This window comes from Etheostoma cragini, chromosome 4 (assembly GCF_013103735.1).
Source record: "Etheostoma cragini isolate CJK2018 chromosome 4, CSU_Ecrag_1.0, whole genome shotgun sequence".
Taxonomy (NCBI): domain Eukaryota; kingdom Metazoa; phylum Chordata; class Actinopteri; order Perciformes; family Percidae; genus Etheostoma; species Etheostoma cragini.
This window is the reverse complement of record NC_048410.1, coordinates 13,102,917-13,119,715: the sequence shown is the minus strand read 5'-3', so window position 1 is coordinate 13,119,715 and position 16,799 is coordinate 13,102,917. Positions and strand designations below refer to the sequence as shown.

The 16,799-nt window shown below is 40.6% G+C and overlaps 1 protein-coding gene across 4 annotated transcripts in view; it reads right to left on the bottom strand.

Moving 5' to 3' along the window:
- Positions 1–10,027: 10,027 nt before the first annotated feature.
- The window catches only part of col7a1 (collagen, type VII, alpha 1), a 62,040-nt gene continuing 55,268 nt past the window's right edge, over positions 10,028–16,799 (bottom strand). For 2 of the 4 annotated variants that reach the window (XM_034869960.1, XM_034869959.1), the window contains exons 111-119: positions 16,211–16,288; positions 15,640–15,693; positions 15,441–15,489; positions 15,212–15,220; positions 13,375–13,458; positions 12,870–12,995; positions 12,214–12,363; positions 11,023–11,205; positions 10,028–10,942 (exon numbers count right to left, since the gene is read on the bottom strand). In XM_034869960.1, the coding sequence (XP_034725851.1) occupies positions 10,914–10,942; positions 11,023–11,205; positions 12,214–12,363; positions 12,870–12,995; positions 13,375–13,458; positions 15,212–15,220; positions 15,441–15,489; positions 15,640–15,693; positions 16,211–16,288 (762 nt within the window). In that variant the 3' untranslated portion in view covers positions 10,028–10,913. The remainder of the gene's footprint in view (positions 10,943–11,022; positions 11,206–12,213; positions 12,364–12,869; positions 12,996–13,374; positions 13,459–15,211; positions 15,221–15,440; positions 15,490–15,639; positions 15,694–16,210; positions 16,289–16,799) is intronic. The other 2 variants (XM_034869963.1, XM_034869961.1) reach the window with 2 other exon arrangements.

Sequence of the window (16,799 nt, the reverse complement as noted above, 5' to 3'; positions counted from 1 at the left end):
GGATCCCAGCGCTGGATCGTGTAGAGTCCAGATGCCAGAAGATGAAATGAAGCTCAAAAGACTTCACACCCACAGAGGTCAAGGCGAATAGCTGTAGTCATTCAGTCCGGTGATCCTTGTTTTGGGCGGACATGGAGGACAGGGGAGGACTTGAAGCAGGCGGTTAAGTGGCATGTTTCCAGTGAGGTGTCAAAGATGTCTGATGTGACTGAGTCAATTGAGAATCTCATTTATGTCCTTTCTCTACAGATGATTTATTCCCAATGGTTGTTGAATGTCAGTACACTTGTTGCACCAAGGCTAAAAGTAATCCCTTGCTCTTAGATTTGTTTTTGGGGGTATCAAAATGTGACCTTTTCTCTAAAGTGTTAGAGCAGTGGAATGTTCTGTTAAGCCTCGTTGGAGCTGCACTAGAAACATCTCAGGAAGGAGAAAAAACATACCACCAAACCACAAGGTTCTTGTTAGTTGTTGTCTTTTCAGTACGTACAGTAGAGAATCTCCACGGTAACACTTTATAATAACCATCATTAATAGGTGGTAAATTGATAGTTAATCAATCTTTAGTTTATTGTCATTTACCTGTTAACAAACAGTAATTTGACTGTTAAACAATTAACATATAATTAATGTTTACTTATTATAAATTCTGCTGAAAAATAACAGTTAATTGTTACACACATAAAAATCCATCAAGCATCCATCTATTAATTATGGTTATTATAAAGTTACTGACATTTTACCTACAGGTGTGGATAAAGCAGCAGATTTCTCCCTGTGGCTTTATTAGTTTTACTTTATTTTTTTTCACAAAGTAGTAAATGTAATCAGTCTGTGGTCATGTTTCCAGATCAATGTGGAAAATAAATATTTATTGGAATGATAATGTGTATTAACTGTAGTCTCTGTGGTGTGGGTAATTGAGTGCATCCCTGTGTCCTGTCTCAAAGCATGCCTGGCAGTGTGGCATCAAAGACCCCGGCATAACCTCCGCTAGACATGGACACATGTCAAGACCTGGGACCCGGTCTGGCTTCAACCCCACTGAAAGGGAGACAGGTCACCACTAATAAACTCACACATATGCATGATATACCCAAATGTTATCAAAAGTTATCTTAACCCACTGGTTTCCCAACTGGGTTGTAAATTGCTGCATCACTGTTGCTAGGAATAAGCCATTGGTAATGTTATTTGTTAATTACACCTGGGCTTTTTCTTCTATGACAATTTCTTATAAAATGAGTGAAAAAGTCATTCATTCCTGTAATAACAAACAAGATACTAGCATTGCAAGAAGGACTTATCAAAAGAAAGCTAAACAGTATTTAAAAAAAAGAAAAGATTCTACAAATGCACCACTGTGAGGCTTAAGCAGAATGATGCTTTGAGGTAAATGCTCACATCAGTACGCTAACATACTCTCAAAGATAATGCTAGCATGTTTAGCAGTTATATTATTTACCATCTTACTCACTGCGAGCTTGTTTGCATGCTAACATTGGCTGTTTAGCATTAAACACAAAGTACAGTACAGCTGAGGCTGATGGGAATGTCGTTAGTTTCAAAAGGTATTTGGTCATAAAGCAAAGTTTTGTGTGTTTGCAATTTATAGTCTGGGGACCCTGAATGTACAACATGTTATTGTAATCACTTTGATAGTTGTTGAGATATTTAAGTAAAAAAACAAAAATGTCAACCTCATAGAAAAGTCAGAGTTCCCAAAATGATACAAAATGTGGTGCCAATCCACCCTGTATATGTTGTGTCATGCATATACGTCATTTAAATCCAACATAGCCTCATTTCCCTAGAATTACATTATAAAATATTCATTCTTTCTCCAAATATTCACAATTTTAAGCTGCCAAAAAAGCTTACAGTCATCTTTCCAAAGATCTTACCTCTTAAAACAGTGATTTAATATGTTGAGAGCATAATTGGTATACATTTGCATTGAGACATGGGTTAGGTGTGCCCTGAATAGGACTTAAACATGCTGTGGACACATACATGTTAGGTGGCCTTATTAAAGTCATACTGTATAGACAGCAAGATGGCCAGCTGGAGTGCCACAATTAGTAAGAATGATCAGATAGGGGAGAGGAAGCAATAAGAAACATTTTGAGAAGGAGTTTGCATTCACTGAATTACAACTGATATAGAAGAGCAGACTGAAGTGCTTTGAAGCAGACAAGTTAAAAAAATAAGCAAAGGAAGCAGACACAAGAGAAGAGAAAATAAACCGTTTAACTGTGTGACCTGATAACTGTATGCATGAGATGGTAGGAAAAAGAAGGTGGCAATGAAAGGGTTAAAACAACCACTGTAGCTTGACAAAATGACCTTGAGCCGAGGTTTGAAGGAGGCAAACGCTGAGCCAGGGGCATGGGGCAGACAGAGAGGATTATGGGTGAGTTGGAGCCAATAAAAGAACTGAAGAGAGAGAGAAAGAAAAGGGAAAAGAAAGAGAGAGAATAGATTAAGCTAGTGAGGGAAAGAGAGAAAGATGAGAAGATTTGCAGTAGCTGTTTGATCAGAATCCAACCAATTACAATCATGCATCATGAATAAGGAAAGACACATTTACCTTTCCCAGCATAAAGAAGGGGAAGCTGGGCACACGGAGGCCAGTTCACTAAATGCCACCTCTGAAGTGTATTTGTATAAGCTCATGGTGTCCATGCCTAAGGAGGGGGTAGACTGACAGCTTGGTTTCCCCTCTCATTAGTGTACCCAGGAAGTAGTCGTGGACCTGCACAGTTGGTCACATTTCAACTGTGTCACCATAACTGTGTGACCCACCACAGCTGGCCAGTCACCTTTAGCTGGCAGTTTGTTGTGACTGTAAACTATCATTTTTTTATGCTACATGCCCCACTGTGAGTCTAACGGCTGCTGCTTTTCAAATAAGTTTAATGGGCTGTGAAATTAGTTTTATCTCTGCGCACAATATGGCTACAGAACAATTCAGGACTATCGAGTTTCCCTAAGGGCCGGTTTGGAAAATGCGTTGTTCACTCTATATGACATAGCTACTGTCTAGCCGTTATACAGAAGCACTCTTATCCTCAATTTACATACGTGCTTTAGTTAAAAAACAACACATTTTAAAAATGTGCACAGGTTTCAACAAGGGAGAAACATGTCTTTTCGTTTGATGGGTTGATATTTTCGTCTGGTACGGACAAGTGGGCCCAGGTATCTGCATGACTACACATTCACCAGTGCTCTTGCAGTCAAATTCAGTCACATTTCGGATTTGATTGAACCACAAAGGGACTGTGTGATTGATGGAAGATGAGACGCGCACTGACCTGTCACTTCACCCCCCACCCCCCTTCCTTCCTGACCCCTGCCAGTGCAATCTGCTCTCCCTGTCGGCATCGGACATCCTCAGCCCTGTCTTCAGCTCAGCCCTCCTGTTTCTCGTCCTCACGTACAACCTGTCACTTCTCTCCCATCCCCACAGCTATACACTTCACTTCTCCAGAAACAGCAGGGGCCCACCTGCTTGCACAAACTTGATAATGGCTTGAGGTCATCATCTTCAAACATTTTAAACAAGCCACTACAAACTGGTATCTGGTTTCTTTAGGATGTCATTTGATTCAGGGTGAATCTATTACTTGAAGCCTTTCAAAGATAATATTCTGAAAAAGAGCGACAGAGCCCTGGAGCCCAGTTATCCAAACTGATACATTATCACAGACACCTTGTATACATCCATCTACAGAGAACAGGGGGAAATGATCTTCTGTCTCACCTTGCCAGTCTTTCTGCCATCTCCACTGAACTACAATTTTTCTGCATTAGCTTCCCTTTCTCTATGGGATTTAAAGTTAAGTTGTTGCAACATACAATTTTGTCAAAGGGAGCCTTACTTTAGCCTAATGTTAATGAATCAATAAGCAATTACTTAGGGAGGCTGTAGTGGTCGCAAGAGGTCAGTTAGAGAGCAGAGACCAGTGAAGTCATTCAGGTAATGGCTGCTTCCATGGGTCCACAGCAAAGGCACTATTGGAGTCATTAAGGGAATGAATAGTTAGGTCCAAGATTATAAAATATCAACCCTGAATGGATATTGAAGTGAAGTAAACACTGAGGACAAACGTTAGGCTAAATATCCAAAATCAAAATTGAAATAAGATCTGGAAGCTGCAAAAGGATCTTACTGACAAAGAGGTCTGGCAGCTCACGGTACTGGCTAAGTGGGGTCAGAGGTCACCCTCTCAACACCTTGTGTTGCTAACAAGGTCTGAGGGACTAGGGTGACAGTGCTGGTAACACAAACAAACAGAGGTTAAGGTTTGTGGAAACATGAGTGTCAAAAATGTGTCACAGTAACAGAGTCTACAGCCATGCTAGCAGCTCTGTGGGTCTGTACTCATGTACTTTGAGCTAATGGCTAACAATGCTGAAGTTTAGCATGTTAACCATCTTAATTTAGATGTTACGGTAACAGGGTTTGCACAGTGTGATTCCATTTGCCATACTGTATATCAGGTAATGTACTGAAGGTTAAGAGGTTCACAGGTGCCCTCTATCAATAAGTAAATGCTGCTTGTTGCAGTGAAACAGTTTACAAGAGTCATGCTCTGTTTAGCTCGGGGCTTAGCACAAATGTAACAAATTCATATCAATGTGTACTCTGGGTGAGCACAACATCAGTTGTGAATTATAGGGTGCTATGCCTTGATGGAGAGCCAACTGTATTACAATATTTACGTATTGTAACTCCATATTCTATGAGTGTAGGCTTAGCCCTCTAAGAGCTATTGCTATTGGGTAATCCCTTCGTGCATGGGCAGTTGTGAAGATTTCTTTAGCACCCTTGTGCCCTGCAAAGGCCTATATTACGTCCGCATTTACTGTATATCACAGTTGCTCAACCATAGTAGTGCTCCCAACATCAGCATTTTCTACAGCAAACTTTGGTGACGCAGGTGGCCTGAATCTTAGAGGGCTACGCCTATACTGACAGAATCTGAAGTCACAAGTCATAACTATCATTGTATTTTGCATTTTCCACCATATCTAACTCTATATCCATCTAAAAGGGGAATTTTTGAGTGAAATTGCATAAGAAAATGTATCATCAAGCTGCATGGATAACCATGGATACCTATAGGTCCATCTTGCCGCTGCCCTATCAGGTCTAGGTCAAGCACCAGTTCCGACGAGCAGGAAGTGCCTTACAGAATCCTATCTTCCCATCTCGCCCTCTCTTCCAATACCCAACAATTTCCACTCCTCTCTGCTTCCTCGTCAGCTGCAAAATTACAGATAACAGATTTGTTTACAGTCAAGAGAGGCAAGTGGATCACTGGAGGGGAAGGGGGGGGGAATGGAAGGAGAGAGAGGAAAATATGAGAGAGAAACTAATGGATAGGGAGAGCTGAGAAAACTAAAAAATCTCAGTCCATCATCCAGCATACATCGGAATAGAGAATGGGCTGCTGAATGACAGCAGGGAGAGATGAGAAATGACATATGCTAATTTAGGCTTATGCGCCTGAAATATCCCATGAGAGGCTTTTAATAATGCTGAGGCATTGTGACATTCAGGTGGCCCATGCTCATCACTGCCATAATGAAGAGAATATGCTAATAGCTGACTCATCTGCTGGAGGAAGAATTAAACAAAGTAAACAACACCTTCACCACTATTAGTTTATGGAGGAGATGGTCAGGAGAGGAGACAAAGTGGGAAAGACTCACAGAGGGAGAGAGACGAATGGGATGGAAGGAGGAGTTGCTGCCTAACATTGGCGAGAAGTTTTTCCATGCAAAGTGTCACAAATAGACACAGTTATTATACAGCTAATGCATCTGTGAGATTCATTTAGCATTTTTAAAAGGTCTTTTTAGATCTTGAAATTATTTTTGAAATATCATTATACACATATCTGGCATGCATACAAATCTGCGCATAAAGTTAATGAAATATGAAGTAAGCAGAGGCAGACTGGTGTGTGATACCTGTTTCTAATTGAAAACACTTTGTGTAAATGTGCTCAGTACAGCCAGGAGCTTAGAGAAGTTGCCAAAATGCTCAGATCAGTGGACTGAATAAATGCTTAGACTGGCACAACTTTGAGTGCTCAAGTGACTTACAGGACAGAAGAAACTTCTGATGCCATGTACACACTCACAAACTCTAGGAGATTGAAAAAGAGTAAACGTGGTGGTCAAAGCATTGAGGGAATGCTGTTCTGTTAACAGCACACAAAGGCTTTACAGTAATCCCTGTTTTTTTCCCCTTTCATATTTCTCCTGACACTCGTGTGTGTCAATGAAGTCTACCCACACACAAATTGTTCCTATGTATTGCCTAATGAGCAATATGTGCAAGCAAGTGTAAAGATAGAAGTGATACGGATCATATGCTAATCTGGCTGAGGGTAAAAGTGATCTTGAGCACATATCTAGCATGTTTCATTGCTATAGCAACAGCCTACTTGCGGAGGGAAGTAGGTGGCAGAAAAAGGAGCAAGAGTGAGTGGAATGACGAGAAAGAGAGAGTGATAGAGAGAGAGAGAGCAAGAGAGAAAGAGATGGAGTTTGGCTGGCTCATCTCTCTTGCTGAGGTTCTACCAATCCAGCTCTCTGCCAACCCAAGACCCTAGGGCTTTAAACAGTCAAGGTCGCTGAAAAGGGAAAAATGAACAACTCCTAAAACGTGTTTCTGCACACTCCACATCTGAGGGAGGTGATGAGGAGCAGTTCAGGCTCACACAGACAGGGGGAGCCACCATTGTACTCTCAGCATATGCATGATTGTCCTCCACAAGACCCTCTACATACCCACAAAAAGATCATGGTGGCTGTGAAATACCCTTGAAGGATCACAGATAATAATCCTTATTGTACCTTTTTTGAATGCCTTCATCTTGTAACATTATTTTATGTGATTAAGAAAAACATAATGTCCAGTTTTCTATATTTGAAAAAAGAAATCATATACAAGCAGTCCTGAAAGTGCTTCTTGTTTTGTATGCAAAAGCTCATCATCTCAATAATGTTCCATTCTAAATTCAACTTTCATGGCAGCAGTACCGCTGTCGTGGTGGGAATTTCATCAACACAAATATCACTCAGCACATAAATGCAGCGAAGCGGGAACTTAGTTTGTATTAAATTATAATTTAGTTGTGGCCAACATTCACCCACATATTAGCATTAGACTTTGAAGGACAACTTTAAATTCCCAAATCAGTGTGTGTGTGTGTACACTTGTGTTTGGACAGAGAGACCTTAGGAGCCCCTGAAGTAGGAGATTGAATTTCAAATTAGTTAAGGAAGTTCCTCTTGTTTCATAAAGACTTAAATTCGCAATCAGTCTTCTACATACAACACAGCTACTATCATCACATGTCCTTTTAAAGACTTGCAGGACTGTTTGAAAAGGTTTCGGTGTATTGGCTAAGGCTGACTAGTTACAGCTGCTGAAATTAGTGACGGCTAATATGTTGTGTGAAATGTATTACACGCACGCACACACACGCACGCGCACACACACACACACACACACGAAAGGCAGGCAGCAGAGAAGTGTGAGAAACCAATTCATACATGTAGGTTTGGCACAAACATGGTTCTATTTCCATTTATGTTCGATCCCTGTTTGATTAACTCTATCCAGTACAATGAGTGTTGGTTATAGTATGTTTACGAGCTAATAAAAACAACTCATTACAGAAGTCAGCCTTGCTGATAAAGCTGAAGTGCTTTAGGCTCAGCACAGGTAACTGAGTAACAGCAGAGCTCATGCTGTGGTCTCATACGGTGTTGTTGCTTTGAAATTTCAGCATTTAAGCCCATTTAAAAGATAAGAAAACTGGGGAGGCGCTACTTTTCATGGTTAAAAGTCAATAATTTAATGTTGTACTGTATGGTAGGAACAATATATCTTCCAACACTGGCTGCAGCATACAGTTATATTTTAGAAAATATTGTGCTTCTAGCTTTGCCTTTGGGGAAGACCCTTTCCTGATACAGCATGACAATGAATCTAAGATAAATGTTTTTTTATTATTGGTGTGGAAGAACTTGACTGGCCTGCACAGAGTGGAGACCCTAAACCCCAAGACTGACTAGACCATCTGGCCCAGCATCAGCGCCACACTAGATCAAATCTCCGCAGCCAGGTTCCAACACCTTGTGGAAAACCTTCCCAGTAGCTTCCGACAGCCGTGGTCTGTCTTTGTCCATCACGTGAGCAATTTGAAGCCTTTTTGACCCATTATCTTTACATCCACAATCACTGTCAGTGTGTTATGATCTTGTCCTTGCCACAGTGTACATAATTTGTTAAATCTGTCACAGTCTCTGCCAACACATGCAAGCCCACAGCATGATAAGATGCTGACTGAAATAACTTTTAAAATGATGTCAGGTAAAGGAAGAGGACAAGGTGATGACAAAGCTGCGTGAGGTCTGTCGGAGTGTGATGAAGTGGATATGGAGCCACTGTGTTTTCCCCCAGGGAAATTCAACCGAGGCAGAGCATGGAAAAACCAAGGGGGGGAGGAGACGTGGCCAACAAGCAGAAAATCCTCTCATTAATAAAATCTGCTGATGAAATTAGAACATCTTTATCAGTCATACGCAAAGACACACCTACACATTTTTTCTTCTCTTCAAATCTTCCCAATTGACGAATTATGTGGTGAATTTCCATGATTGGAAAAATTCCATTTTGTGTGCACGAAGATGCAGATCATTGTTGCCTTATTTAGTTTTGTTGTCAAACACAAAGAAGGTGACAGGCTCAAAAGCTATGCGCTTTCAAAGTGGTGCTAAAGTATGTAAAGCTAAACTAGATAAACTCAGGGAATACAACAAAATAGTTTTTACTCAAACATTGGGTTTATTAGAAATGCCTTTTAAAATGTTCCGTTATTCTACAAAAACAGAATGGTTTACAGCACCACACAAAAAAAACTTCCATCTTCTTTACACAGTATAAAAATACCTTTAAAAATAGCACCTTTTCTCTGACAGGTAAACATGCAGTTGTAATAAGAAACACAACTTCCCCCAAACAATGAAATACATTATATACACAACAGATTGGCAGAATATTGTGCTTGATTCTTCATATTTAATACAAATGATTTTTATCCATAATAACCCAATATACTGTATATTTACTTGCATGTATTTCACACACTTGGGGTTTGTGAAGTAAAAGCCTCGTTCAATATCGGCAGATTGTATTAGGTGACTTGCCGTTAGAGTATGCTTTAGGGCTTTGATGGGGATGAAAATCTCCTGGTTAAATCAAGTCAATTGTAAATGAAAACCTTAGAAGTTAATTTCAACTCCCAATGAGCACTGCAGTAAAAAAACAAAACAATAATCACAGAGTGTTGTTAGCTAGTTGAAGCTAGTTATTGTCAGTTTCTTTTCTACTTTTGGTCTAGATTTATATACTTTCTGTACTTTGCAATGCAATGTTATTGTTGATAAGGATAAAAAATGTATGTAAAAATTAAGTTTACACTTTGTAGAAACCTTTTTGTAGAAATTCCTTTAGCAGTTTTAATTCATTGTCACATATGAGCTGTGAGCAAAATAACTAAAACACCTAATAACACAGTATCCTTGCAGTATGTACCAGTTTGATGAAGTTCATAAAAGGGTGTAGTTTGTGCTATCTGTAAAAAAAATAAAAAATCAAAATCAAAAACTTTGCCATATTGGTATTTACTTGAAGCAATAATCCCGAAGATTTTAATTTCAGTAAATGTCTGTTAAGCCACTAAATATTGCCGAACAAGGTAAAAGAGTGGTGATTGAGCCTATGGCCCATGAATGTCAGAACCCATCGGTTATCAGTCTGGCGACAATTTATATCCTCTGGGGGCAATGGCAAATATTTTGGGGGGTTTGGTGTAGGCAGTGGATATGAAGGCTAAGACTTCCTCTTCCGTGAGGCTGGTCTGCATAGCCACTTGAGAAACAAAACAGAGTTGAGAATTGTCATTGGTATACTAAAATATGCATAAGAATGCAGATTTTATTTTTTAAATCAGATGAAGAAAAAAAACTAGCCGATAGCTGACGGGTTCTGAATTGCATTAGGGCCAATGCTTTCCACCTCTTGTGCTCTCCGCATGAACTGTTTACCTTCATTTGACCAAAGCCCGCTCAAACGAGATTGGTCAATACTACTCGCATTAGAATTTGAAACCTGATTGCTTCCAATACCAAAATGTTGTCTCGCCTAGAGACACTGCATTCATATGCAGATATCTACAGTATTTATAGAGATGAATGTCTCTGGCGACATTCCCAGAAAAATCCCAAGCAGTGGTTGATCTGCCAGAGAGAGTAGGCGGAGCCAACAAGTGGGAAGCATGTTTTATTTTCCGGTCCCTGCTATTGTTGCGAGTAAACGTCACATAGGTATCACTGTTTGGATGTTTGGGAAGTGAGACAAAAAACAACAGAGGTCTTTGAGATTGTAACTTCAAGAATGATTGCATTACTCTGTAAGGTGAGTCAGGAAATTTGTCCGCTCCCTTTCAATTAAATATTATTATCTGTTTGCAACATGAAATGGATAAAGGTACTAGAGTACCTCAATATTATGGTAAAGATAAACTGATAAAATCAGGGTGAATGCAAGGACACTTCTTTAGTGTGCAAATGTACTCGTGCACAAAAACTAAAGTATTTTTAACCTAAAAGAACTATAGTAAAACTATTTTGTTTTGCAAGGTTTGGAGAACAAAGTAATGAGGCACTCTTGTATCCCCTCTCAACCGGGGCTAAAGTTTGGTTGGGTTTACAGAAACAATAAATAAACAAAAGAAAATCCTGACCATTGACATTTGACAAAATAACGATCTATAAAATCTATATAAAGGCTAACATTCCAGTGGCTGAGGAGTATTCGGCCTCAATCATAGCACTGTCTTCAAGGGACGAGGACCTGCACAACAGATCAGTCGTTAGTCCACATACATTCAATACCTGACATACCCTGGCGCGTGTGTGTGTGTGTTTGTGTACCTTCGGCCTCCCCAAGGCAGAGCTCCTCACACTCCTCCAGGTGGAGGAAGCGGTTGTCGTTTCCTTCACAGCCGCTGTAGATGAAGGGCCTGCAGGCCTGAACCTGATTGTTAAAGTACCAGCGCATAGTGTATCGTCCACAGCTGCCCTCCTCCATGGGCAGCAAGCATGAGTCTGCTGGAGCTGCAAAATACGCACGCACACGCACACGCGCACGCACACACACACACACACACACACACACACACACACACACACACACACACACACACACACACACACACACACACACACACACACACACACACACACACACACACACACACACACACACACACACACACACACACACACACACACACACACACACACACACACACACACACACACACAGTTAAGAGTGTGCACGCCGAGACACAATAACGTGCACACAATGAGAAAAAGGGCAGACCAGGCCAAAAGAAGCAGAGGCAGAGCAGCAAGGGGACCCAAAACAAGCATTCATGACCACTGAATGACTCAAGAAAAACCAATCTGTTTATTACAATACATACTAATAAATATTATTCTTTGTTTTTGTATTTTATTTTACTGGATTAATTCATGGCTTTAATAGTAGATTGATTTATTTGATTAGGACAATGCACATTAATCAACTTTCTGTAAATGCGCCAGTGTTAGCCAGTCAGCTAATTTTCAACGGTAGTCTTAATTACCTAAGATGCATGTATTTATGGTGGGAAGGAACCAGAGCAACCCCACGCAAACATGCAAACTCCACACAGAAAGGCCCAGAACGACCTGGATTCAAGCCCAAAACCTTCTTCCTGTGAGGCAGAAGTGCTAACCACTAAGCCACTGTGCTGCATAATAATAATAATAATAGTAATAATAATAATAATAATAATAATAATAATAATAATACCACCACCACCAACAACTTTCATTAACCTCTAGTGGGGAACCCAGAAACTTCTTGGTGTGAGGCAGAAGTTCTAACCACTGAACCACTGTGCTGCATAATAATAATAAATAGTTGTATTAACCTCTAGTGGGGAAATTACAATGTTTAAGTCAACAGTCAAACAGCCAATGCAGCCTGAGACATGCAGAAAGGGTCAGACACCAGGCAGGCAGGATGACGGAATTAACGCTTTCTGCAAAAACAGAAGAGCACATAAGCTCGTTTACCTTCCCCTTTGACTCTCCTCTTGGACCTGACTGATCTGGGCTTGACTGCTTTCAGAAGTGTAACTTTTGCTTTTTTCGTAACGTCAGCAGTGGATTCTTTGTTTGGTTCAACTTTGACTGTTTTGTCAGTTTCAACTTTGACAACCTCACCTGTCCACACAACACAACACAATAGACATTCAGTATAAATAGGAAAAGCAGAACAAATTAATTAATACGTTTTAAAGAGGATGATCTACGTGAAAGTTCAAAGTCTCAGGATGGTGTGTGCTTGCAGCAGGCTTGTGTGAGAAAATATGCAAGGCCAACACGGTCTTGTAACGTCATGAAATTAACACAAAGCAAAATGAACAAACATATAATGAGGAACGCTCCTCCAGGACAAATTTGTTTAATTAACTGAATTATGGGCACAGATGTAGCACACCATCTTCTGTTTATCACATGAAACATAAGTTTGAAGTATGTGAACAAATTCACTAATGTTGGGGACATTATAATTTAGTTAAAGGGGATTCCCAGTATTCGACAAACTGTGTCAGATGTGCTCATTTCACAAATTACAAGCATGCTATGTTGGTTTGGTTTATGCTCAGTGTGTTGGAAAATGCTATTTCACTGCACAATAGAATTGGAAACAGTATGAAACACAGTACCATCGCTCTGGTTGGTAGAGGGAGCGAAGTAGAGCAGCTCATCCAAGGGGTCGTCGTAGGCCTCGATTGAGTAGATATGCTCGTAGTCCGGGTCGTTGGTGTTCACCACCACGCGCAGCTCACGGCCTGAGAGAAATACAACGTCACACAAGTCAGAGATCCTTCATCTCCGCCTGACAACCTCCAAGTTTCAGATAGAGGGAAGGCTGTCAACCATATTAACTCAACTCAAAAAGCCTCTAAATTCAGGTAGGGAACAGTCAGTGAAATACAGCCTATACACTAATATTTGTCCTTGTCTGGATATGCAACGCGAAATACAGAATACATTATGTGGAACATAAACATAAATGGAGTCCTCTTTTTCTCTTGATGAGAAAACCACCCAGTGTTCAGAGGTTTCCAGACGCAGATTCACCAAGTAAAACCTGTTTGTTAGGGACGGACACGCAGACAGACACACAGATCAAGGCCGACAGTCAGAGCATTGGACTGACACACTCACCCTCCTCCCCCTTCAGGACCAGTTGTTGATCTGGAGAAGGCCGAGCCCTGACCGGGGGCTGGGACCGATTAATTGGACCTGAACCTGAGAGAGCCAGATAGGACAGGGAGGAGCGATCAGGGACACACCGAGGAGGCAGAGACAGGATTCAGGGGAGCGAGAGGGACCAGGTAAGTGTTACAAGACAGAGAAAAGGAGGGCCAGAAAGGTTAAATGATGAAAAAAAGGAAAGGACCGAACATTCTGGTAGTAAAACCTTCAGAAACATGAGCCAACAACGACCCCAAAGCACCACAAAAATCATTCCACCGTTCAGCATACACACCAGCTAAAAGGATTTACATAGTTTTTGCAAGGCTGGTCATACATGAGGTAATCTTGCAAAGACTGGCTGTAATCCTCAAGGACTCAAGTCACTGCTTGTGTCGCACTCTAGTCAAACATTTCTTTGACTTTTTGACTTGGCGGATTCAACTAAACACTGCAGACTAAAACCATTACTGATTTGTTCATTATGAAACAACTATTTCTTGGGTAATAATAAATACATCAAGCATGAGTGAAAGGTTTGTTTTAGCTTTAATCTGTTTCTTAGTAACACTGCATATCCATTAAAGGGTAATTTCAGTATGTTTCAACCTGGACCCTATTTCCGATGCTTTTGTGTATAAATGTACCCTGTAAATCCAGAGTTCTCGCAAGAGCATAATTTGAATTTGGTCAGCGAATTACCCTGCCATTGAGTAATGCTGCTCATCATCTATCCCCTTGTAGCCGAGCTGCACCAATCAATTCGGTGTATCTGATATAGGCGGACCAGAGGAGAGCTAAACAGATTTACCAGTTAGCTCCGCTGGTAGCTAAATGTATGAGGCTCTGGACACGTTACCTCGTGTGTTGTTGTCATTGGCCGTAGTGTTATCCAAATGCATGAAGTGAGATTTTCAAATGCACGCTTGGTGCCGCCCTTGGATTTTGGTCTGGATTTCCAGGCTAGTAATAAATGACTAATGTGAACAAAAACTCTTTCAAATTGGTCCAGTATTTAGTGTGAACGCTGTAATTGGCATAAATGAAACCAGGCTGCATTGTAACCCTAGGCAGAAAATGCGCAGCGTCAATGTGCGTCCACTAAAAGTGCTTGTTTTTGCCATTGTCAGGCTCAGATTGTGTCTGATCATCATCAAGAGAGAGTCAAGTCTTGTTCTGAAATCTTGCCAGGTGACTTACTGGAAGACAGCGGTGTGGAACCGTGGATGTTTTAAGAGTGAGATGGGAGAGAGGACTTTAATATAAGATTTATGTTGAAAAATACCCAAATTACCATTTACCTGCTGTCTCACAGCAAAACCATTACATAAAACTTTGGGCTAGTTGATCATTTGATTTTGAAATTAGATTTAAATATTTAATGCAATCTCTTCTCACTGATTTGAGAAAGTCTGTTAAGTCTAGCATGATCAATTTAATTTAAAAACTATTTTTAAAAGGCACTTCAGACTAAAAAAAAAAAAAAGTAAATTAGTAATGTCAAAAATAATTGGACTATACTGGACAACAAGCAAATTTTACACCACCTTGATACTTTCTTCAAACAAATGCAACCAAAACAAGTAATAGAACTTTGTTTGACGTAAAATGATTACTTGAACCACACACAAAAATGCTTAATATGGGCAAATGCCCTAAAGCATTATAATAAGTATACAATATATGGGACTGACAACTTTCACTAAAGACTGCAACAGTATATGTGGTATAGTGTACTGCTGTGACTCATGCTAAATCACAGCCCTGCTGTCCACCCTCTTCTGCTGCAGTCGAATGGCTCACTCACCTCCACACGCTGAGGATCAGAGAGATGGACAGGAAGAAAGCAGAAAGACAGAATAAAAAAGGTCAGCTTAAAGAGACATAATACGGTTGCAGTTCTCTGCAGCTTCTTTTCTATCATATTTTTATAGAGTTTGGATGAGGCTATGACGCATATACTGTGATTACCATATGAAGTTCAACTTGGGGACAACTGTTATAAATTAGCAATGCAGGCTGCATGAAAGACTCACCACAGTGCTGACTCATCTCTGAGCGGACATACTCTCTGACCTCATACTCCTGAATTCAAAATAAAGAAGGGGAACAGAGCAAAAAACAACAACTTACTAACACAACCCTAATATCAACTCTTTGTAAGTGTGCGTGTGTGTGTGCTGTTTTGTGTCAGCGTCTTCAGATTGAGCCCCACGGTAAGGCTCAAGCACTGACCGTCATGCCTGGCTCTCCTCTGTCTCCCTTGGCTCCATCTGGGCCCAACTCTCCCTGCAACATGGACAGGTATTAGGACACAGATGACCCACAGAGAGGCTTGCAGCACATTTATTCATTAGGCTGAGAGAAGGTGCAGCAAACAAATGCAAAGTCAAGGGTGAGGTTAAAATAAGCAATCTTGACGTCTACAGATGTATAAAGAAATATAGTTTATTTTGTTTCTTAGTCGTGACGTCTTGTGTACGTTATGCTTTCGAGGAACCAAAATTAAGTAAAACTGGCAAAAGCTTTAAAAATATGTTGTTGTCAATACGAAATAACCAGTTTTTGGTCCATAGAAATTTAACTGTCAAAAGTTCAAAAGTGATGAAGTCTGGTGCTGAGGAGCTCACTTGAACAGGGGAATTCAGTCGCCCTAAAATATGTTATGCATCTGGCACACTGTGGCATGTGTAATATTGAAGTTCAACATGTGAGGGTGATGTTTTTGGATAAGGGTCTCAAGGATTTCCTGACCTGGTCAAACTGTATGGCAAATAAATAACACAGAGACAATTATGACACTAACCGCTTCTCCTCGTTCCCCCGGGATCCCCGGAATACCACGTGGACCAATCATGGCAGGACCGATTGGACCTCTCTCTCCCTGTCACACAAGCAAAACGTTACAACATGTCTGCAGTAGTGATTTGGCTGCATAGTTTCCGCAAAAACAAAGAAAGTTTTTATGTTGCGCTGGCATCTTTTTGTCCAAATAAGTTGGCACTGTATTTCCGGTACTTATGCTGCTTCAATTCACATACACACAGTATCTAAAAGTGATTTAACAATTACGAGGATATCACAGCCACAGAGAATACAACTGTAACGCGAACATGTCTTACTGTCATAATGCAGTTCTGTATCAGTATATCGTATTACTATAGGTTTTACAGTGTTGATTGCTTTTCCATCCCATTAGCAGATCATAGGCTGAACTGTCCTTTCATGGTTCAAAGTAAAAGTACTGGTTTTGGGGGCGCCTGGTGAGCTCACCCAGTTGAGTGTGCACCCCATGTACTGAGGCTCTGTCCTTGTCTTAGCGGCCGCCGGTTCACTTCTGACCTGCAGCCCTTTGTTGCATTCCATTCCCAATGTGTCCCATCAATATAGTCAAT